Here is a 23,668-nt window from a genome sequence, read left to right as displayed (position 1 = left end):
ACACTAGTAGAAAATCTGCCGAAAATTCCCATCCGAGGTAAAATCGTACGATTCTCGGCTAGTGTGTACACCACTTTCAGCAGCTGATGCCGATATCTTCAACGAAAAAAAAAAACGGAGGGACAAACACCAAAATTATCATTCGTCACCAGATGACCAATTTTCGTTTAATGTGTATGCAGTACGTCCACGAAAAATCTGATACCAAAGACCGCGCATGATCTGAAGTTGCGGACGACCCGAAGTCTAGGAACAAATGTCCCAAAAAAAATCGGACTAGAAATTTCGTGAACATTATGCACTGTCAACTAAAAACTGTTATAACCGCTGAGCATGAGAGAAAAAAATCAGAGGATATTTCATCCAATTTTCGTCAAGTGTGTACTAACCTTAAGGTGTGACAAGTTGGGGGTTTTGTAGCTCATTGTTGGTGCCAGCAGGGAGTTTACTCAAAGCTTTTCAAGGCTTTTTCTGTGCACTTCTTTTGCATTGCTTAAAAAAAAAAAAAAAAAAAAAAAAGTTCACATGATTATCTTCCCATACAGGGGGGTTCTCACCATCAGTGCAATCAAACAGAATTCAGCCTCCCTTCCTCTTTATCAGACCTGCGGCTCAAGTCTCATGCCTCGGTCCTCCTGGCCGTCAAACACACTTTCCAGTTTTTGTACACACACGCTGAATCTCGGCCCTAAATTTTTTCCTGCATCTTCCCACCTACTTTTTCTCTTTCAGGCTTGGGCCTCGGTCTGACCTGGACAGTATGGTGCAGGACAAGCATCTCTCATTGCTTCCTTCACACACTGACCCCCTCGGGAGGGTGGGGCACTGACCTCAACTTCCGATTCTAACATAAAGGCAGCATACACCACACACACCACACACACACACACACCTGTGCCATTAGTTTGCTTGTTTCCTGGAAAACCTGGCCCAGACCGCCACTGCCACAATGTATACTGTAGGCTTTCTGGACAAACCCCTTTTCATTTCTATGGAGAGGTAGCCTGTCATAGGGAGGCATAACAATTGGTATCTCCATAGGAATGAATGGAATATTCTCTGCGCATGTGCTAAAAAGTGAGATGGCCCTCTGGAGAGTTGTGGCACAGTGTGGTTCTTGCAGAAGTGTAGACGGCGACTACATTTTTTTTTTCCCCTAAAATTTAATGAATTATATAGTGGCTTTTTGTACAATCTGTATCCGATTTGGGACTTTTACACCAAATGATATCTGCTAGGGCCAGGCACCAGCATGGGAAGGAGGTCACATGGTCCCCTTTACCTGGAAGTTTCAGGTAATTACATGAGCTGCAGAGGAATTTAAAGCAAAGGTAAGGTGGGTATGGGTATCTGGGTTGTCAGGAAGCCCTTTAAAAAACGGTCACCTTGCCAATACAGTGTCTTTGCAAAGTTTGAATGGGCAATTTTACCATTTCTTCTGGCTGTTTTGTTTCAGAATGTGCAGGGCTAAAAGGTTTAACACTCAAAGATGGTCAACACCTCCTAAATGTTTTCTTTTTATAGACATAGAAGATCTGCCACCCCCAGTCCAGGAGAAACTGTTTGATGAAGTTTTGGATCGGGATGTGCAGAAGGGTAATTCAGGTTTACTTAACCTCCGATAGCCAACAACTGTGTATCCTTTTATGCTGTATGGTTAACATTTCAATATTTGACTTGATTTCAGAGTTGGAGGAAGAATCTCCAATCATTAATTGGTCACTGGAGCTGGGGACCCGTCTGGATAGCAGACTTTATGCACTTTGGAATCGCACTGCAGGAGACTGCCTGCTGGACTCTGTACTACAAGCTACATGGGGCATCTATGACAAAGACTCGGTGCTAAGAAAGGCTCTGCATGACAGCCTCCATGACTGCTCCCACTGGTAATCACAACCTGTGCATTTACTTGGGCCTTATCCCTGGCAACGATTTGTTTGACATGAGTTTGTTTAAGCCGTGTAGGTTTTTTCAGCTCTGTTTGTGTGAAGCCTATTGTAGTTTCATCAATGACATCCCAGGGTCCAGACTTAATAATGAAAAGTGGCCATTGTCTTCCTAGACATATGTATCCTAAATCTTTCATTTGCTTATCCCAGGGTTATTAACCTACTTTACCCCAATCTTTTAGCTGTGCTGCTTTCCTTTACAAAGGGCTGCAGATAGGAATTTCTTTTCATTGGGTATCATCACTGGCATTTGTCAGGGACCTGTGGCTCTTGGTCGACATCTCCTGAATTCTACATGAATCTGTCCTTCACTATGCATGCACTACTGATGTAGCATATAAACCAACTTGCAGCAGCCATTGCCATATTTTTATGAAATTTGGCAAAATTGGAGCCAGGGTACCGTAACGGCTTGTTAACAATCTGCATTTTTGCTTTCAAGCACAGGCAAAATGCACAGACAAGAGAAAATCCATAGTTTTCGGTGGGATCTGTTCACACCAGTGTGTTGTGGCCATTGCTATTTAAGGGCTCTTTCACACGGGCGATCCGATCAGATCCGCCTGTCAGTTTTTTAGGCGGATCTGATAGGATCCTCCATGCAGCTCTATGGGGCAGCGGATGTCAGCGGAGACACCTCCGCTGACACCCGCTGCCATCCGTATCCGATCCTGTCTGTGAATTTCGGACGGATGGAAACCATATTTTTCCATCCGTTCAGGGATCGGATGAGAGCGGACAGGCGGTCCGCTCTCATCTGATCCCCCCATAGAGAGCAGCGGGGGCTTTGACACCTCCCTCTCCGCACTGCAAGCAGAGACGGAGCTGTCATCCGCCGGCTCAGCGGGAATCGGCGGATCGATCCCTGCTGAGCAGCACGGATCCGCCTACGGAGGCGGACCGTGTGAAAGAGCCCTAAGTCTGTACAGTTCTTTCAGAATCACAGTACATCAGTTTGTCCAACCAGCAAGTTAGTACAACTGTTCTGAATTGTGTTTTTTTTTCTTTTCTTTTTTTCCCCAGGTTTTACAGCCGCTGGAAGGAGTGGGAGTCTTGGTACTCGCAGAGTTTCGGGTTACACTTCTCTCTAAGAGAGGAACAGTGGCAGGAAGACTGGGCTTTTATTCTGTCACTTGCAAGCCAGGTAAAAGCAGAAAACGATTGTCTGCATTGCTGGCAGTGGGAGCCGTGAGATCCCTCCAGAAACAGTTTTTGTAGGGGCTTTAATTGTGCCTGTGATTGAGCAACCAATGTGTTAATATTTTACTGTATCCCCACACTATTACCGTTAATCCCACCTAATAGAAGACCTGCGCTAAACAACAGTTTAACTTTCACACATGCCTGCCCTTGTTTTTGGTAATGATTGCATTTAACTAGTGTACTAATGGAACTACCTTAATTTGACTCTGAATCAGCCTCCTGTAATCTCCTATATAGTAGAACTCAGATTGGGGAAGGGAGGGTCAGCACTGGGAGTCAATCAGGTGTTCTGTGTGAATTTGTGCTGAGAAAGGGTCATGTTGAGAAGAGCAGAGTAAAGGCCTATGCACAGGATAATAAAATCGGAAGTAAAATTTAGTACGAAAAACAATCTGCTGATTTTCTGATTGTTGGTGCTTTCGACGGCCGATTCTGACATTTTGGACGACATAAGCTGAAGGTGCAGGCTCTAAAAATGTTATCCTATGTGAACAGAACGTGCAATTTTTTCCTTTATTTATTTAGTACAGTTTTTCGCCCGACAAAATCGTAAGAGCAAGGCTACGCATGCTCGTAAACTAAAGAATACATGCAAAACAATTAAACACGTGACATAACTTCTGAAGTTGTATTTGAACGTACGAAAATTTTTGTATGTAGAGAAAACTATTCACTTTCGATATGAGACTACCATACAGCAAAGTACAAATTTTCGCCCGAAAATCTGATCGTGTGTATTAGGCTTTAGTCACATCATACATGGATTAAAATTTTATACGGTTCAGCAGGGACATGTGTGGCCACTGTGGTTAAACAGAGGTAGGTCTCTACTGATCAACTTCTGTTTAACCAACCTGTTTGGGGGGGGGGGGGGGGGGTGCAACGCTCAATCTGTTTTTTCTGACAGCAGGTAAGTCCCCTCACACTCAGAATACGACTCAGTGAATGTGTGGCTGAAGAATTTTTTTTTTTTTTTTTTTTTGCTTTTTTCAACCCACAGGTTAAACAATAAAAAAATGGACTTGGCTTTAGCTTGTCAAACTGCTCCTTTTCTGACCAGTCACTGGGTGGGGGGCAAGGTGTGATGCTTATAACTGCAGGCTTTGCTGTCTGTCGGTGATGTGTAAATCGCAGGCCTGGATGGACAAAAATAGAAATTCTTTGCCAGATAAAGTAGCTCATATGTATTTGAACAATGTATTAAGCTGTTGGAATTCAGCTTTAATTATATATAATATAGCAGTTTAGTGCCAAGAGGAAAAGGTGTGGCAATGAAGTCTCAACATTTACTTTACTTTTTATTGCTGTGTAATATTGGGCATGTTATTATTTTTATATCAGCTGCTCATCTTGAGAAAATGTCACTATCTCCATCCTTCAGGCAGCTTTAAAGGAAGAATCCTGCTGTTCATAAGAATGCTTTGCTGTGCTTTCAGACACGTCGGTGTTCATATTCAGCTGAAAAAAATGCTAATTTTATAATATGAAAGCTGCTTAGTATTGTGTTTGTGTGAATACTGTCCAAAATTTTCTACGGTACCTGTTTTTTGTCTGGGCCATTAAATCGGTCAGGGTTTCGCTAATACCATTTCTAGATGACTGGATTTAGACCCATCCACCTAGAATCTTCCAGTTCCCTGGTCACAGGTATTGAAATATTGAAGGGTTGGTGTTTGACTGCTTTTCTACTGCAGGCCGAAAAAAGAGGACATGGGCGGTGACGGCCAACAAACCTGACACAACCTAGTGTTGTGTTTATTTTTTTTAAGCCCAAATTCAGGTAGACAAATTATCTTTTCTAAAGCAAACCTGTCATTTGTACCTGTATAATCTAACCTGGAATGTTTCATCTCTTTACAGCCAGGGGCCAGCCTGGAACAGACGCACATCTTCGTTCTTGCACATATTCTTAGGAGACCAATTATAGTGTATGGAGTGAAATATTATAAGAGCTTCCGTGGGGAGACGCTGGGGTACACTCGATTTCAAGGTACAGTCAGGCATCAGTAATCAGATACTGGTTCATAAAACATGGAAACTGGGGAGGAAGTATCACAATGGGGAGTTCTCAGTTTTTTTTTTTTTTTTTTTTTTGTGTTTTTAAAAAATGGCTATGATATCATTTTTAGGTCTTTGTGTTTAAAGGATTTGGCTTCTACCTCTGCCCCATACAGCACTATATAGATATATAAGATGTCAATTTTGTTTGGGTACGGCATCGCATGACTGCGCAATTGTCAAAGTTACGCAGTGCCAAGTTGAAAAAAGTGGCCTGGCCATTAAGGGGGCAAATCCTTATGGTCTTAAAGTGGTTAAAGGTCTCACAGGGGTGGAAGAGTACCTTTGTTCTGCAGGCTACTAAGGGCATGGAACCTTTGTAGATGTGGCCCTTTCTTCTCGGCTCATAATTTATTTATTTTTTTTTCTTTTTCATCATCATTCCTCAGGGTAGACTGACAAGGGCTCAAAGCTTTTCAGGGCCTCCTTTGGCGGATCCAAATGAACCTGGTTTGGCAAGCCGAGAGCGGGCTTCTCCAGACCCACGGACAAGGATCCTGCATGAAGGTGCGCCCTCACCTGTATTGGGTGTTGGGGGAATGTCTTTGCTGGTTTCAGGACCCTTGAACTTCCCTGATACAAGACAAGTGGGTCAATAAAGTCATTTGGTCTGGCTACAAGATTGTTTCGCTCTTGTCCCCCGGCAAAGTATTTTTTCCTTCGAACCTGTCCCCAGACCGGTTACAGGGTCTGTTTGGGGCAGTACAAGACCTGTTCCTTCAATGGGTGATTGTTCCGATTTTTTTTTTTTTTTTTTTTTTTTTTTTTTTTTAGAAAGTTTTCAGGGTTTTTACTCAAACCTGTTCAGTCCCCAGGAAGGAAAACAAAGCGCATCCAATCCTGGACCTCAAGGCGCTAAACTGCTTTGTACGGGTACAGAAGTCCATTCAAATGGTGGTGGCATCCCTGCATCGGGGGGATTTCCTCACCTCTATAGATATCAAGGATGCCTATCCTCAAATTCCAATATGTGCCAGTCACCAGCGTTTTTCTTCACTTCGTTGTGGAAGAGGAGCATTATCTGTTTGTGCTTTTACCCTTTGGTTTCGCCTCCGCTCCTTGGGCCTTCACAAAAGTGTTGGCTCCAGTGCTAGTGTTGCTATGCCAATGGGGGATCGCAGTACTGGGTTACTTGGATGATCTCCTGTGAGCGGAATCTCCCTCTGCTTTGGTGGAGAACCTGGAGATCACAATACAAACTCTGCGGGAGTTCGGCTGGATTCTGAAGTTCTGCCCTGGCTCCAACCACAAAGCTGGACTATATCAGCCTGACTCTGGACTCGGCCAAGTGAGAATCCCTATGGACTTGCATGTGGGTGCTGGGCCTGATGGTATCTACCTTTTTTGAGGCGGTTCCGTTAGGCACAGTTCCATACGAGGTCTCTGCAAAAGGAGATTCTGACCAAGTGGGACAAGACTCTGCGGTCTCTGGACAAACAGATCCGGCTGAGTCGGAGAACGAAGGAGTCCCTGATATGGTGGGAGTGGTCCCTTTGTCAGCTGTGTCTCTGGTGGGGCATGCTCGAGAAGGATCTGTTTGCATCTCAGCTCAACAGAAAGGTGCAGAGGTTTGTGGCTCGGTCAAGGTATCCGGTTGTGGCCCCCGTGGGTAAGTATCGTCTGATCTACACCTTCCCTCCTCTGAAGCTTCTGCCCAGACTTCTACACACGATTGTGGCAGAAGGGATTGCAGTCATCTTAGTGGCTCCGGACTGGCCTCGCCCGGCTTGGTACGCTGATCTAGTGAGGCTAGTCGCCGACGTTTCTTGGAAGCTTCCTCAGGGAGAATCTGCTGTCCCAATGATTGATCTTTCATCCTGTTTTATAGTCGCTGGCTGTAACGGCTTGGCTGAGCACCAGGTGCTAAAGGATAGAGGTTTGTCTTGAGTTGGTGATTCCTACATTGTTTATAGCTCGGAAATCTGCTTCTAGGAAGATTTACCATCGTACGCAGAAGACATACATTACGTGGTGAGTCTCTTGGGGTTCCTCAGTGGCTTGGATTTTAACCTTCCTTCAGCGGGGGTTTGAACAGAAATTGGCCTTGAGTACCATCAAGGGCCAGGTATCAGCCTTGGTGGTCTTTTTTCCTAACTACCTTTTGGCCACACCCTTCCTGGTGCCTACGTTTCTTCAGGGTGTCCGACATTTGGTTCCATTCAGTGCGGGCTCTGTTGCCGCCTTGGGATCTTAATTTGGTGTTTTCAGCTCTACAGAAGCCTTTTTGGTGGCTATCGCCTCTGCAGGCAGGGTGTCCAAACTGATGGCGTTATCCTGTCGTTTACCTTATCTGGTGGTTCACAAGGATAAGGTGGTGCTTCGCCCCGTCAGTCATTTCTCCCAAAGGTTTTCTCTGATTTTCATTTGAATGAGGACGTTGTTACCTTCCCTGTGTCCCAGGCCTAAACATCCAAAGGAAATTGCCTTGCATGCCTTGGATGTGGTCTGGACTATTTGAGTGTACCTGTCAGCTACTGAGTCTTTCAGGAAGTCGGACTCTATTTGTGCTCACGCATGGACCTCACAAAGGGTTGTCTGCTTTGTTTGCGACCAGTTCCAGGTGGTTCAGGCCTATTCCATCGGGGCTCAGGTTCCTCCTTTCCTTGACAAGGCGCACTCTACTAGGGTGCTTAGTACCTCCTGGGCTTTCCGTCATCAGGCGGCCACCTGGTCCTCGGTGCACATTTTTTTTACTAAGTTTATAAAGTGGATGTGTTGGCATCTGTGGATGCTTCCTTTTGGCCTCAAGGTTTTGTAGGCTGCTGTTTAAGAGGACCTGATCCTCTTTTGAGGGTGTATTTTTTTTCGGGTGGGCTCCAGTTGTTTTGGTTAAGCCCCTGTTGCCTGGTTGGCTACTGTTTAGCCTTGGGAATTTTTTTGCTGTTTCCCACCCATAATGCTTAATACTGCTTTGGGATGTCCCAATGGTCAAGAATGACAGGAGCTGTGTCTGTCGATGAACGAAAGAGAAGATGGGATTTTTGACTTTGTAAAAGTAATTTCTCTGATGTTCATTGACGAACACAGCACCCACCTGTCTCTGTGGAGTTATAATTCTCCTGACCACTGCTTGTAACAAAACTGAGTGACCATAGCAGGAAGGAGGAGTATACCCCCAGGGTCTGCCCATGGGTGTAGCCAGAAGTTTTTTTTTTTTTTTTTCTTTTCTGCTTGGTGTCCTACTCCTGTAGGGGGCAGCATAACCCAAAGGTCAAAAATGACTGTAGCTGTCCGTTATTGAACATCAGCGAAATGGATTTCAGAGAAATGGATTTTATTGCAAGTCAAAAATCCAATTTAAAAAAAAAAATGTATTCTGCACTATGTTAACGGAAGCGGTACTTTAGCAGTTTTTTAGGTGTTTTGTATGTACTGTACTATTGATGTGGCGCTGACTTGTGTTTGTGATCTTCCTTTCATAGGAGTATACCTGCCGCTTTTATGGGAGCAAAGCTTCTGCTGGAAAAGCCCGATTGCCTTGGGCTACACGCGGGGTCATTTCTCGGCCCTGGTAGCTATGGAGAATGATGGCTTTGACAATCGTGGGGCTGGTGCAAATCTTAACACAGATGATGATGTAACAGTTACGTTTCTCCCGTTGGTGGACAGTGAAAGGAAGCTCCTGCACATTCACTTCCTGTCTGCGCAAGAGGTGAGCCTGTCGCCTTTCTTTTATTGTACAGAATGCCACAGGAGGTATGAAGGTGCTGAGATATAGGTAGTCTGCCATTGCAGGGTACAATTTAACCGTTCTGTCTTCACTTGCTGCATGCTTGTACTAGGTCAGTGACTCCTTTTGAAGCCAGGGAACTAACATTTTTAGATGTTTTATATTATATTTCACTTGGAGTTTGTTTAGCTGCACTAATACAGTAAAGCTACATATGAAACATATGCAGATATGTCACACAGGCTACCATTCTGGAACCCTGTCACATAGTTGTATCTTCATGTAACAGAGGGTAGATTCACTGCAGTGCAAATGGTGCTCCTGCCCAAAGAATAGATGTCCAAAATGGTTCCATTTTATGTTACAGAATATTTTTAATTCTCCTTGCTTGGTATGTTCTCCAGTTTTTGTGGCCATACTTCTCTTCTGAGTCACAGAAGTGTGCTTTTGCCCTCCTGTGACCCAGAATCAGCAGACGGTCACATAGTCACTCCAGGGTCTGGAAGGATCCTGACCCTGTCAGGATCCACCTGGATACTTGATCTGCAGCTGGCTTATGCTCATGTCACCCCCCCCCCCCCACACACAGCCTGGTGTTCTAGTGAGCATTGGTGGAGATGAGTGGAGAGCGGTGACTGACAGTCACTGCTCTCAGCTAACCAAGAACTGAATGATCAGTAGACGTGATCGCTCAGTTCTTTGGCTTAGAGCTGGCAGGGGACAGCTGTAGCATCAGACCAATGCTGCAGCATGGAAAGAGTATGACGTTTTTATTTTTTCCTCTATTCCCATACTTTTCAAGTTGAAAACTAGACAATCCTTGCTTTTTTTTTTTTTTCAGATGTGATCTTTGTGCCACAGACTGCATACTTTAGTGTGGTTAGTGTTTTTTGTATTGCCCACTTTCATAAATGGCCTTTTTAAGTGTTTCCTTGCTTGTAGTTCAAATCCGGTTTCAGTTTCTTAGAAAGCAATGCCTTTCTCTCATTTCTGGACTAAAGGACAGAGTGGTTTATATAGTGCATTAGGGAATGTACAGCTCCAGGGCCTCTGAGCTGTTGGCTGTGTCTTGAGCAGCACTAAATCTATCATGTTATACGCTCCACTTACAATCGGAGGAAGAAAAGCAATGTAGTTTACTTATTTTATGTGGCATATGTATTCTTATAGAAATGTCTTCTAAAACATACAAACAAAAACAGACGTGTTTCCCTGTGTTTAGCCTTTGGTTAGTCTTAGGGTGGCTCTACACAGGCAGATGTCTCAATTTAGAACCGCACAGTTAGAGATCTGTGTGTTTCCTGGCCCTGACCTAATCTTATGATCAGTATTTGTGAAACAACTGCAGAGAAAGATTTGTTCTGTTTTACCCCCAAATGTAGTCATGTTGCTGATTTCCGTCAGGTTTGCATCCCCAAGTCTGATGAAGGTTTATTTTTTTCTCTAGTTATTTACAGAGAGTGACACCTGCTGGTTGTAATGTTAAAGTGCATGTCTATCCAAATATTTTGGGGACGGAATAGAAGCCCCGTTTAAACTGCTATTCGGAGCTCCATTGCTGCCCCAGTGACCATTATCAGACCGAAAGCGAGGGAAAGTCTCCAACTGCTACACAAACCTCAATAAATATATATTTTTTTTGTTGCTTTGTGTCCCTGTTGCAGATTTTCCTCACTTCCTATCAGGTGAAACCATGTCATGTCACCGTTGCTGTGAATGAGGAGAAATCTCTGTAATGGAGCCGCATAGAACCATAAAAACCCAGCTGGTTCTAATCCCTCTCCCACTCCATCGGCTAAGCTTACTCTTGACGTAAATGGATGATCTGATGGAGCAGGAAGGAAGGGATAGATGTCGTCCTTCCAGTGATAGAGGTTTTTGTATTCTTTGGCAATATTGTGCCTCCATTCTTTAACCTGTAGCACTGACAGTGCAGCAGAGTTGTAGAAGAGTTTTTGGTGTGACATGCTCTGCTGTTATTTTGCACCTGGTATATGGTGAAACTCTTCTAAAATACCTTAAACTTCACAAGAAAAGTACCTACAATTCCCCCTCTAATAAAATGTGATATAGTGCCTTCAGTAAGGTAATTCCTGTTGTGTTGAAGGCAAACCATTAAATGGTTAAACTTTGATATCCTCACAAAAAATAAATGCCGTACATCTTTGAAATATGTTTATTATTTTATAACTTCAAAGACCCTTCAAGTACCGGAACATACTGGTTTGAGGGATTGGTGTTGTCAGCCCTGCCTAGTTTTCATTTACTAAACTACTGAATTCATGCTGCTTTTTATGTTCACAACATACACACAAATGGATCTGTATTCCAAGATGAGAACTAGGAGGAGGATTATGCCCACTCATTCAGACAGCACAGGGGGGAGCTTTGGATTTCTGACCAGATCAATAGGTATTTTTTACACTTATTGCATAAATCTAATACCACTTTTAATGGTACGGAAGGTCATTGTTGAGGTTGCCGTACACTCTGTAAACCCAGGGCTTGATACATTTGCTTGGAATTCTAGGAGCCAGCTAAAAAAAGTTAGGAGCCTTTTTTTTTTTTTCACGCATGCCGAATGGCCGACTTCTGTCCGACCGCCTGCTGTACACACAGGCTAAATTGCGGCCAGTTTTTATTGAACCAGCTGATGTTGCCCGGCATACGGCCCATGTGTACTGGGCTTGATGGTGTGATCGGCAGTGGCTCACTAGGGAAGGACAGTACAGCAAGGTGGGGGGCGATAGGAGATCCAATAACTCATGCCACCTTAGGCCCCTTTCATACAGGCACCTCCGCTAAACTGAATCTGCTTGCTTAGCCGGGATTTGGCCACTTATCCCAGCTGAGCTGGCGGATGACTGGTCCTGTCTCCTCCGCTATGCAGAGCGAGCACTAACACCATCCCACTCTACTCTGGGGCAATTGGATGGTAAATGGGCTGCATGTCCATTTTCATCGAATGCCATCTGATTTCGATACGCCGGACAGATGGAAAATAGGACCACCATCCATCTGTTTTTGGATGGCTGCGGTTGTGAGCGGACCACTCCATAGAGGAGACTGGGGGGTCTGATCAGGTCTGCCTGAATAACTGACAGGGGGGACCTGATCCCACAGCCCATGTGAAAGGGGCCTTCGGCTGTGTGGCATGACAGGGAGAGAATGAAAAATAATCAATGTATTTTCATGAAAAAAATACACTTTCCATCTCTGGGAGGTTGTAAATGGAACTGAGGCCATTCCAACCAGCTGCCCCACACTCCCTGTCCACACACCGGTAAGGACAGGGGGCTAGATCAAGCCCACAACACCTTCAACCTCTTCTCTTTGGAAAGAGATTGGCGGGCAGTGAGAGCAGGCAGGGGAACCCTCAGCGCCACCAGTGGCTTGTTGCAGCCCTGGTCACCACAAGAAGGTGCCATTTCCCCAATGTAAGTCTCACTTCAGCAGGCCGCGAAGCCTCGGCCTCAATTACCGGTCGGCGCAGCATCTTAGTCTGTACACCCGCGAGCAGGGGCCGCATGGGGAGAGACACCTGCCGCCGTGTAGCCCTGGCGTCGGGCCGCTAATTCTAGTCTCTAATGCAACCTGGCGCCTTGGGTTTGTCAAGCCCTGCTTTTAACCCAGTGCTTCTCAATTTTCTTTGTCAAGGCACCTTTTTAAAATCCTGCACAAGCTTGAGGCACCCCATTCTGAAATGTAAAAAACTAAACTTAGTTTTACAGAATGCTGCAACATCCACACATGTACGACACCCAAGGTTAGAGGGGATTTATTCTTTTAAAGCAAAAAACCTTAGCACACTGGTACTGACCAGTATTCCAATGTTTCTCTTTTTCCCTCAGTTTCTCTCCCCCTCTCAGCTAATGTGACCCCAGTGCTAACAGCAGGATAGCTCTTCTCTGTATGTCATTGTACCAAGTTCATATTCCCCACAAACCCAATACTCCATTGGGTGTGGTAAATACCTGCATTATACTATGTACTGTGCATCCATAGCAGATTGTGTGCCAAACCTGCACAGCTTGCTCTGCCATAATGGACTTGTATGCTCCCCTGACATTAGCAGCTGTCACAATGGCACAGGAACCAGAGCACTAAACTATTAGCAAGGCAAGTAAATGTGCTCTTGTATGGTGCAATCCTTGGTAGATATGTCCCTGGTGAGGAATAATAAAGATGGGGCATGGCTTTAGCACAGGGGGGTGGAGAAAGGCCTACCTTTTGCCGTTGACTGTATTGAAGTATATTCAGACAATAGATAAGTCATTATGATTTTTGGTTATCATAGAATATTTTCTTTCCTGGGCTAAAGTTTTTAAAGGTCCCTTTTTAATTACATAAATTATTTGGCTATAGCTAAAGTAACAGGCCCCATCCACCTCAGCTGCTAAGTGATGGCACCACTATGGCTGTTAAAGAGATGTACACATTCATCCAGTAGAAGTAGAGCAACCACAGGGGTTCTGTCCTAATCCTTACATGGGTTTGAACAGTGTTTGGAGTCTTCCTCCCCTGGATAAATCATCTAGATCAGGGTGTCTATTAAGTGACGTTTATCCTTGAAGAAGTCTGTAAACTATGTAATTAACTGGCTTAGTTAAATAGGAGGCATTGATTAATTAATAGCATCCAAATGTCATGTATTGATTGCATCTTTCAGTAATACGAGGATCATTACTGCTGGTCAGAGTCTAATTGAACACTTGCATGTTCTCGCTATGATCCTGAAATGCCAGCAAATCCATTGACTACAGAGGACTAATCATTTTTTTAAAGATAATGAAAGGCTTCACAGAGTGCTTCATTAAGTACCCCGGATTCCAGGAGCCTGCGTGGGTACTCTGACATATCTTCTAGTGACGTTTAAGCTGCAGGATCAGGACATTTGCAGATGGTTTCAGAACTGGAATGTCACCTGTTCCAGATTATTTTTATTCCTCCACTCCCAATATTTCAACTTTTATTAGTCTTTAGTGGGTTAGATCCCTTGTCCTGTGTTGTCTTTGTAGAATACATCACTGCAATTTCTCTACTACAGTATAGTATGAAGCTGGCCATACATGGGTTAGTTTTTTTTTTTATATTCAACCATTGGGACTGACTCCATTCCTCCATCCACACATTTGATATGGATGTGGAAATCCTCCCCACTGTGTCATTGAGTTCTGACAGTGGGGAGTCTCCCCCACCATCCGAATACACAGCTTAGCGCTGAAGCCTATTGCCTGTAGTGCTAATAGAGTGAGAAAATGCCATCAGGGCGGTTGAACAGAAGTTGATCAGTAGATAGATTTCTGTTGAACCACAGTGGCCACACACGATTGAATATCGGCCAGTTTCTGTTTAAAAGGTCAAATTTTCATCCATGTATGGTCAGCTTAAAGCCGGCCATACATGGATGGAAATTCAGCCCGGACCAGTGGAGATTCAATCCATGGTCAGGCTAATTGTACCCAAGTAGATCCATTGATCACCTTGGGGTACAACCAACCTGTCAATTTTTTTTACTTTGGATTACTGGGCTACTGGTAATTGTGTTGTGGAAGACTCCCTGCCCACCTGGTGGAAGGAAAGAAAATCGAGTCCTCTGGGCTGCTTAAAGAGGGGATGCAGGCTCCCCCAAAAAAGTCCACAGCTACAACAAATACTATGCCGAATGTGGCAGTGGAGGGGGGAGAAGGTCCAAACAAGGCAGAATGTCTTCCCTTTTGGGTGCAGCTCTGCTTTGTCTTCGCCCTTTCTTTATAAGGCTAAAACAAAAACCGAACACTTGGAATAGAAATATAACCAATTATTTGGGTTTGTAATGGTCATGGCAGTCCTGACCACTGGGGATTCTAGAAGTTCAAGGTTACTGTGAGCCTCTGACATAGAAGAGGCTTGCATGGAAGCAGCTGTGTGGAGATGTCCTGTCCGGTTTTAGGTGGAGTTGGCATGGAATACACAAAGTGTTTGGTTTTATTGACTGTCCATTTTTGCACTATAGCCACTGTGCGGTCTTCTGTGTAGAAGGGAATTGGGGACTGTGGGAAAGATGGTTTCTGGTTGGTTCCCATGAATGGCTATACTTCTATGTTGTAGTGCAAGCTCATACTTTCAGCCCAAAAAAGACAATGTGTAATTTACACGTACAGCGCCTCTTCTGAGGTGTATGCAGCCTGTGCCGTGCTAGATTCTGCATGGTTAGGAATCAGACTTATGTGCGCCCTTGTGCTGGCAGGATAACCATAAAACCAACAGAACTTCCTGAAATCGGGTAATCTGCGCTAACTAAAACTTTTTTGCTTTTCGTTTTTGACACTGAGGGTTCAATCAGTTGGTAGGTTTTGATGTCTATATTGGGGAGATTCCCCTCCCTTCCTGATGTGGCAATGCAGCGACGGGTCACAGCAATACAAATCCCACACGAGGTTCTAACCTTTCCTCATCTGCAAACTAAAATAAACTTCATAGGTTGTAGATACATCGGTTCTGCTTGTCTGGATTTTGTTCTGACTCTGCTTCTTCAGTGCTGTTTAATGGCAGGAATAGATTTTCTGTATAGTGAGTGTTGATGTAAAACAGATGACTGAAATGCAGCCAAGAAGTCTCTGGGGACTGTTTACATTTCCCAAACAGGGATGACCTGAATTGTACGGTGACCTGTGTACTTAAAAATAACCAATTTTCAGTATTAAATAAAGGGCCTGTCTGCTTTACATCCGTTGTAAGGTTTTAAAATTTTATATTTTTGGGTGTATGACTAGCCTGCAAAGCTTTCTTAAAGTGTCAGTCAATGAAAAACCAGTGTTTCAGGTTTTGGTGAATGTCAAGTTAAATCAAGCACTGGCTGCTATCATTCAAAGCTACTAATGGGTATGTCACTTCAATATGGTTTCCACTGCAGTCTTATTTCTCCTGCTGCAAGTTTTTTGTAATGTAATATGAATTGGAAGTGCCTTATAGGTGATGTGGTGGCTGCATTCGTTTTCTACTTCACTCCATTGTATCTTTTGAAGGAGTAGCATTGTCACCCTGGGCCGCTCACCTGATTTGTACTACAAGCACATCTGTTACGTGGGGGGAGGGGTTTGCTTTACAGCTGATGGGTTGAAAGGCAGATTTAATATTTCTGTTCAGTTAACAAGGACACTATATATGGCAAAATATGTATTTTCTGTACTTGCAAAAATACAACCCCAATTCCGAAAAAAGTTGGGACACTGTAACATCTGCATTAAAAACATGAGTGCACTGATTTGCACATTTCCTAAACCTATTTTATGTGCAATAGAAAACTTCAAATGTTTAAACAGAGAAAATGTATCATTTTTAAGAAAAAAAGTTATTTTGAAATTGATGGCAGCAACACGTCACAGAACCGTTGGGACCAGGCATCAAAAAAGCTGGTAAAGTAAGTGGCACTAACAAGGTAGAGCTGGAATAACATTTTGCTTCTGATTAGGCTAATTGGTAACAGTTGGTCAGTAACCTATTTAGGTATAAAAAGAGCATCCTAGACAGTCTGGGTCTCAAGAAGTAAAGATGGGTAGATCTGATCTCCACCTAAACCCGGACAGGATTTTCTGCCTTGTTTGCACCTGATGGGTAGAATCTGAAGAGCTGCGTCTCAATGTCAAACTATTTTCAGTAAATTGTTCTTCAATGTATACTTGCAGACTTAAACCACTTCCGGGCCACCCACCATGTATTTACGTTGGTACCTTGATGTTCAATATTGGGGTTATGGCAGCAGATGGCTGCCATAACCCCGGTATTTTTCTAAACTGCCTGTGGTCCCCTTTCACATAAGTGGTCTCAGAGGCGGATTTGCCAAGGGATCACGTTCATGCGTGGCGGGAGAGGTGCCCACCCCCATTCCGCTGCTTCCCAGTCGGTTTCCGCGCCTACTGGAGGCAGCGGTAGCGGGAAAAATGATCCGGTTTTTTAAGGTCCTAGGCAGGATGTTGAGTGAGGCCAAGATGGTCCCCACTCGACTCTATGGCCTTGGAGGACCGGAGCGACGTCGTACGTTGCTTCCTCCAATCAGCCCTAATGGGCCCATTTTTTCTTTTTTTTTTTCTATAAGAAAAAAAAAAAAAAAGTGACAAGTGTAGATGTGAGATCTGAGGTCTTTTTGACCCCAGATCTCTCATTAAAGAGGACCTGGCCTGCTTATTTCTATTACAAAGGATGTTTACATTCCCTGTAATAGGGAAAAAAGTGATCAAAAGATTTTTTTTTTTTTAAAGGGACAGTGTAAAAATAAATGTAAGATAAAATTTTTTAAAGCGCCTCATCCCCCAGAGCTCAGGTGCACAAGCGAACATACGCAAGTCGCGCCCACATATGTACACGGTGGTCAAACCACACATCACCGTGATCGCTAGAGCAAGAACAATATTAGCCCTAGACCTCCTCTGTAGCTCTAAACTTGTAACCTGTAGAATTTTTTAAAATATCGCCTATGGAGATTAAGTACTAATGTTTGTCTCCATTCCACGAGCGTGCGCAATTGTGAAGCATGACATGTTGGGTATCTAGTTACGTGGCGTAACATTCTATTTTACATTCTAGAAAAAAAATTTGGGCGAACGTTACGGTTATTTTATTTTTGAATTCAAAACATTTTTTACAAAAAAATTGTGTTTTGTAAGACCGCTACGCAAATATGGTGTGACAAAGTATTGCAACGATCTCCATTTTATTTTCTAGGGTCTCTGCTAAAAAAAAGTTTGGGGGTTCTAAGTAATTTTCTACTACTGATTTTAACTTGTAAATAGCAAGTGTCAGAAATGGGCCTGGTCCTTAAGTGGTTAAATTTATCGGGAGGATACCACGTCCTCCAGACTAAAGAGGAGAGGGACCTTTCCAGCTTATTACAGCCCATTCAGACTGGCGCGGCACGATTTTGTGGGGCGACCTGTGAAGTCGCGGTGCACCGCGACTTCGGCGCGACCTGCACGGACTTCATATAATTGAAGTCAATGCAAGTCGCCTCCAGGTCGCCCCAAAGTAGTACAGGACCCTTTTCAAAGTCGGAGCTACTTGTGTTGCTCCTATTAGAACGGGTCCTGTACTACTCAATGGCGAGCGACCCACCGCAACTTGTCAGGCAACTTGGTCGCCTGACAAGTCGCGCTAGTGTGAATGGACTCTTAGTGTTCAGCTGAAAAGCCTGTAACTCTGCTTAACTGGCCTGCCTGCAGTCCGGACCTTTTCACCATATGAAAATATTTGGTGCATCTTGAAATGAAAAATACAACAAAAGACCAAGAAGACTCTGTACTTTTGAGCAGCTAGAATCCTATATAAGGCAAGAATGGGATAGCATTTCTCTCCAGAAACTGGTTTCCTCAGTTCCTAGACATTTACAGAGTATTGTTAAAAGAAGAGGGGATTCTACACTGTGGTACAACTTTTTTGAGATGCGTTGCTGCCATCAATTTCAAAATGACCTTATTTTTTCTTAATTGTACATTTTCTCCTTTTAAACATTTGCTATGTTTTCTATTATGAATCAAATTTGGGTTTGAGATTTACAAAACATTACATTTATGTCGATTTTACAAGACGTCCCAACTTTTTGGAAATTGGGGTTGTAAAACGAATGCAGTCACCACATCGAAGAAATAACCTCAATATATTCCATTTATGAACCTGGGTTTAGATATACCTTAAAGCTGAATTCCAGCAATTCAGCTCCTTTTTGTAAAAAGTGAAGTGCAAGGAGGTGCATGACATCTCCTGGGCCTATCTCTATTATTTACATCTGTTTTATTGCACTCCTGGAAAGGAGCCAGACGCTGATGCTTCAGGTAGAAGCTTCAAGATTAGTTGGTGCAGCTGCTATGCATGTTGCTCCTCTCCTCCTACTGCCCATTGACAGAAGCCTTTGTATTTTGTGAATGTATTCACATAATACAAAGTCTTCTCTGAGCAGCGGAGGGGCAGACATAGCTGCTCTGTGCGCCTCTCTGTCCTCCGATATAAATAAGAGAAGTTCATTTAATATCATGCACCTACTTGGGCTAAAGTCATAGTGTGCCTGCACTTTTCACAAAGTGGCTGAATTCCTGAAATTCAGCTTTAAAGTGTAATCATCCCAACTTGAAATAACTTCAGTGTTTTAGACCCCTGGGGTCTTGTATCGTACAGCATCACTGGGAGTATTGCTGTAGAAAATGTGTAGAGCCGCATTTCTTCTGTCTGTGTCTTTGTACAGTGACCAGAAAGAACAGGACATAAGCTCGGTCACCTGCCCTTGCCATAAAAATCCATGATCTGTGCAGAGAACCTTTTATAGGTGAACCCCCACTATCCATATATGATCCTTCCCTTTTGATAAGTTAGCCATGTTATGTTTGGAATTCATGAGGGAGTATTTGCCTTCAAACTGCACTAACAAGTTTTTTTTTTTTTTTACTAACCATTGCAGCTTGGAAATGAGGACCAACAGGAGAAGCTTCTGCGTGAATGGTTGGACTGTTGTGTGACAGAAGGCGGTGTCTTGGTAGCCATGCAAAAAAGCTCCCGTCGTCGTAACCACCCACTAGTGACACAAATGGTGGAAAAATGGTTGGATGGTTATCGTCAGATTCGCCCCTGTACAGCGCTGTCTGATGGTGAGGAAGATGAAGAAGATGAGGATGAGTGAGAAGACTCTTGGGCTTAGTGTGTAAACAGCACATGCTGTGAGGTCATGACTGGGACCTGCGTTAACGGGACCCTGTGTTATGTGCTTTGGGTCCGATGCAGGGAGGAATGCTCCAGCCCACCCAATCCTTGGGGATAACGGCACCTTTTGGCTCTGACGACAACATCCTTTTGTTATTGAGATCGGACACTTTTTTTTTTTTTTTTTTTTTCGTTTGTCTCTCCCTCTTAATCTGGGTTGTAAATCTTGGTATAATGCATGTGTTGTGCAAGGGGGAAGAGAGGACTTTGAAGGTAAAAAAAAAAAAATTAGAAAATAAAAAAAAAAAACACAAAAACCCATGGTCAACCTATCAGAGCAATGGGCTGGCCATTAGTTGCTTTGCTCCTAGTTCCTGACCCTTTTGTTTTTTGCAAGGCTTACGTTTCATTTCAGATATTATTTTAAATTGCCCTGCACTTGTTTTTAACCCCGGCATTACTAGACTGGCCAAGAGTTGTATATTGCACAGTTACTCATAGCTTATGGCTGTCTCAAGCAATAAAGGGGTTAAATATACTTTCATTTTAGGATTCTATACACATGTAACACAGATTTCAGGCCCTTCCCGCACAAGACATTGATGGTCTCGGAGGTCAGACCAAAAGCATTTTTATTTTAGTTTTCCTTTTAATATGTGGTAATGAATTAGTTATAAAGAGTAAGTGAAGGAAAGCTGAGGATTTTTTTTTTGTCACATCCTGTCTTCATGGCTTCCTAAATTTTTTCCCCGGTCACCCAAGTATTTTTTTTTTTTTCTTCCCTTCTCTGAAAACTTTATATATTTATTTGTTCATGAACACTTGTCCCCCCTCCTCACATGCAGGAATTAGGTTCTAAAGCGATTTGTGTGCAGTTTGCCAGCTTGGACTTGATTGCGAATGTGACACAAATACATCGTCTTGCTGTGAACCCATTTCTCGACTGTTCATTTACTACTTCGTTTAGTCAGCTTCTTGGATGATTCTCCGGATTATGGTCCTGCTGGAGAGGTAGGCAAATCTGTTTAGATAGAACACCTGTGCAGCTTCTCAGACTGGAGCTCCCATTGCCCCCCTCAAACTTCTAAAGATGAAAGATTGTTTTAACTTTGACATAAAATATGGGGTTCCAGAAATCAAGGTTTCATAATCCTAGATAATGTTATATTGACATTTGCTGACCAAATAAGTACCTCTGGTGTAGGATGTATTAATGTAATTCTTCAGGGCTCCTTTACCAGGATTTTCTTTGGCTGCATTTTATTGCCAGAATCCTGTTTTTCCTGATGAGACGTTAATATGGCTTTTGCACATATACACGTCCTTTCACCTCTCTTGCTGCCTTAATATAGTATCTAGAATATCTCTAAATATAAACAACCAGCGCTGTGTCAAACACCTAATACATATATGTGCAAAACAGAACACTCTAGAAGAAAATGCTGCTAAACCTCTAGTGTGTCTTTTCACCGCATCCTGTGTACCTAATAAGCTTAAAAACAATGTAGTGTAAAAAATTCAAACAAAATTTTTTTACAATCCTTCAATATCAAAATTGTGCACAATCTACTAAAATCTTCTAGTGATTCTTATGCTTTAAGCAATATGTGCTCACCTCCCTTAGTGGACCTCAATTTTCATTTAAGGTCGTAAACGCGTGTGCTAATGGGACCACAAGAGACCCTCCGCCACACTTGATGTGTCTTCCTGCCCTCCTGCTATCGTGGTCTCCCACCTTCCAATGTTGGTACATGCCAAAAATGAACTATCTAGTGCTCTCTGTATATAGGCAGATGATGGGTGACCAAAGGTATTGAACTCCATTGTATTATACATAAGCAGCTGAATAAAACCTTATCAATATGATAGTTCAGTGTGTCCTAGCTGCTCACCTCCTTAGGTCGACCCCCACCAAATATATAAAATATATATAATCTCACCAAGGTGAGTACACCCCTAACAACAGTTTTTTTTGTAAATATTTTATTCTATCTTTTCATGTGACAACACTGAAGAAATGATACTTTGCTACAATGTAAAGTAGTGAGTGTACAGCTTGTATAACAGTGTAAATTTGCTGTCCCCTCAAAATAACTCAACACACAGCCATTAATGTCTAAACCGCTGGCAACAAAAGTGAGTACACCCTTAAGTGAAAATGTCCATATTTTGTATGGCTACCATTCTTTTCCAGCACTGCCTTAACCCTGTTGGGCATGGAGTTCACCAGAGTTTCACAGGTTGCCACTGGAGTCCTCTTCCACTCCTCCATGATGACATCATCGACCTTGTGGATGTTAGACCTTGTGCTCCTCCACCTTTTGTTTGCAGATGCCCCACAGATGCTCAATAGGGTTTTGGCTTGGAGACCTGCTTGGCCAGTCTATCACCCTTAACCTTCTTACAGTATTCCCGAGTGTGGCTCGGGGATAAATTTCAGAGCCAAAAGCGGTAACCCCGAGCCACACTCGGGGTACCGCCAGAAGCATCGCTGCATCCTGTAAGCAGGGTTACTTACCTTGTCACCGGGATCCAGCGATGTGTCTCGCTGTGGATCTTCCTCCCGATCCTCTCTGTGCCCCGGCTTCCGTCTCCTGCGACGTGACGTTTGCAGGGGGGTGGAACCGGCAGCAAATTCAAATGTAAAACACACTGATGATACTATTAAAAAAAAAAAAAAATCAGTTTGCCCCCCCCCCCCCCAGTGCGTGTGTGTGTATATATATATATATATATATATATATATATATATATATATATATATATATATATATATATACATACATACATACATACATACATACATACATACATACATACATACATACATACATACATACACATACATACACACACACACACACACACACACACACACACACACACACACACACACACACACACACACACACACACACACACACAGTTGGTTTGGGCTGCTCATTCACAAGAATTGCATGCAAAATAATGGTACCGCTTTCAGCACCTAAAATCCGAAAGAATCATACCGCCAGGGAGGTTAACCTCAGCTTCTTTAGCAAGGCAGTGGTAGTCTTGGAGGTGTGTTTTGGGGTCGTTATGTTGGAATACTGCCCTGTGGCCAAATCTCTGAAGGGAGGGGATCATGCTCTGCTTCAGTAGGTCACAGTACATGTTGGCATTCATGGTTCCCTCAATGAACTGTAGTCCCCCAGTGCCGGCAGCACTCATGCAGCCCCAAACCATGACACTCCCACCACCTTGCTTGACTGTAGGCAAAACACACTTGTCTTTGTGATCCTCAAGTGGGGGTACACACTAGTAGAAAATCTGCCAAATTCCTGTCTGAGGTATAATCGTACGATTTTCGGCTAGTGTGTACACATCTTTCAGCAGCCGATGCCGACATTTTCAACAAAAAAAAAAACGGAGGGACAAATACCAAAGTTTTTATCGTCAGTCCCCAGACGACCAATTTTGGTTTAATGTGTATGCAGTACGTCCGCGAAACATTGAATATGAAAGACCGCGCATGATCTGGAGTTGCTGACGACCTGGAAATCTAGGAACAAATGTCCCAAAAAAAAAAAAAAATCGGACGAGACATTTTGTGAACATTTGTGCACGGTCAACTAAAAACGGTAATGAACGCTGAGCAAGAGAGAAATATCGGAGGGTATTTTGTCCGATTTCCGTCAAGTGTGTACGAGCCTTTAGCTGGTTGCCACCACACACACTTGACACCATCTGAACCAAATAAATTTATCTTGGTCTCATCAGACCACATGACATGGTTCCCAGTAATCCATGTCCTAAGTCTACTTGTCTTCAGCAAACTGCGGGCTTTCTTGTGCATCATCTTTAGAAGAGGCTTCCTTCTGGGAAGACAGCCATGCCGACCAATTTGATGCAGTGTGCGGCGTATGGTCTGAGCACTGACAGGCTGACCCCCCCCCCCCCCCCCCACCCTTTCAACCTCTGCAGCAATGCTGGCAGCACTCGTACGTCTATTTCCAAAGACAACCTCTGGATATGACACTGAGCACGTGCGCTCAACTTCTTTGGTCGACCATGACGAGACCTGTTCTGAGTGGAACCTGTCCTGTTAAACCGCTGTGTGGTCTTGGCCACTGTGCCGCAGCTC

The 23,668-nt window shown here is 43.6% G+C and overlaps 1 protein-coding gene across 1 annotated transcript in view; it reads left to right on the top strand.

Moving 5' to 3' along the window:
- The window catches only part of ZRANB1 (zinc finger RANBP2-type containing 1), a 127,790-nt gene extending 107,310 nt beyond the window's left edge, over positions 1-20,480 (top strand). Inside the window, exons 5-10 of the mRNA XM_082269167.1 lie at positions 1,525-1,596; positions 1,688-1,886; positions 2,973-3,093; positions 5,013-5,142; positions 8,633-8,862; positions 19,307-20,480. Of these exons, the coding sequence (XP_082125293.1) occupies positions 1,525-1,596; positions 1,688-1,886; positions 2,973-3,093; positions 5,013-5,142; positions 8,633-8,862; positions 19,307-19,525 (971 nt within the window). The 3' untranslated portion in view covers positions 19,526-20,480. The remainder of the gene's footprint in view (positions 1-1,524; positions 1,597-1,687; positions 1,887-2,972; positions 3,094-5,012; positions 5,143-8,632; positions 8,863-19,306) is intronic.
- The last annotated feature ends 3,188 nt before the right edge of the window (positions 20,481-23,668 follow it).

Source organism: Pelophylax lessonae (genome assembly GCF_965119305.1).
Source record: "Pelophylax lessonae genome assembly, chromosome: 9".
Taxonomy (NCBI): Eukaryota; Metazoa; Chordata; class Amphibia; order Anura; family Ranidae; genus Pelophylax; species Pelophylax lessonae.
Note: the sequence above shows the minus strand (reverse complement) of the source record. Positions and strands in the feature narration are given on the sequence as shown.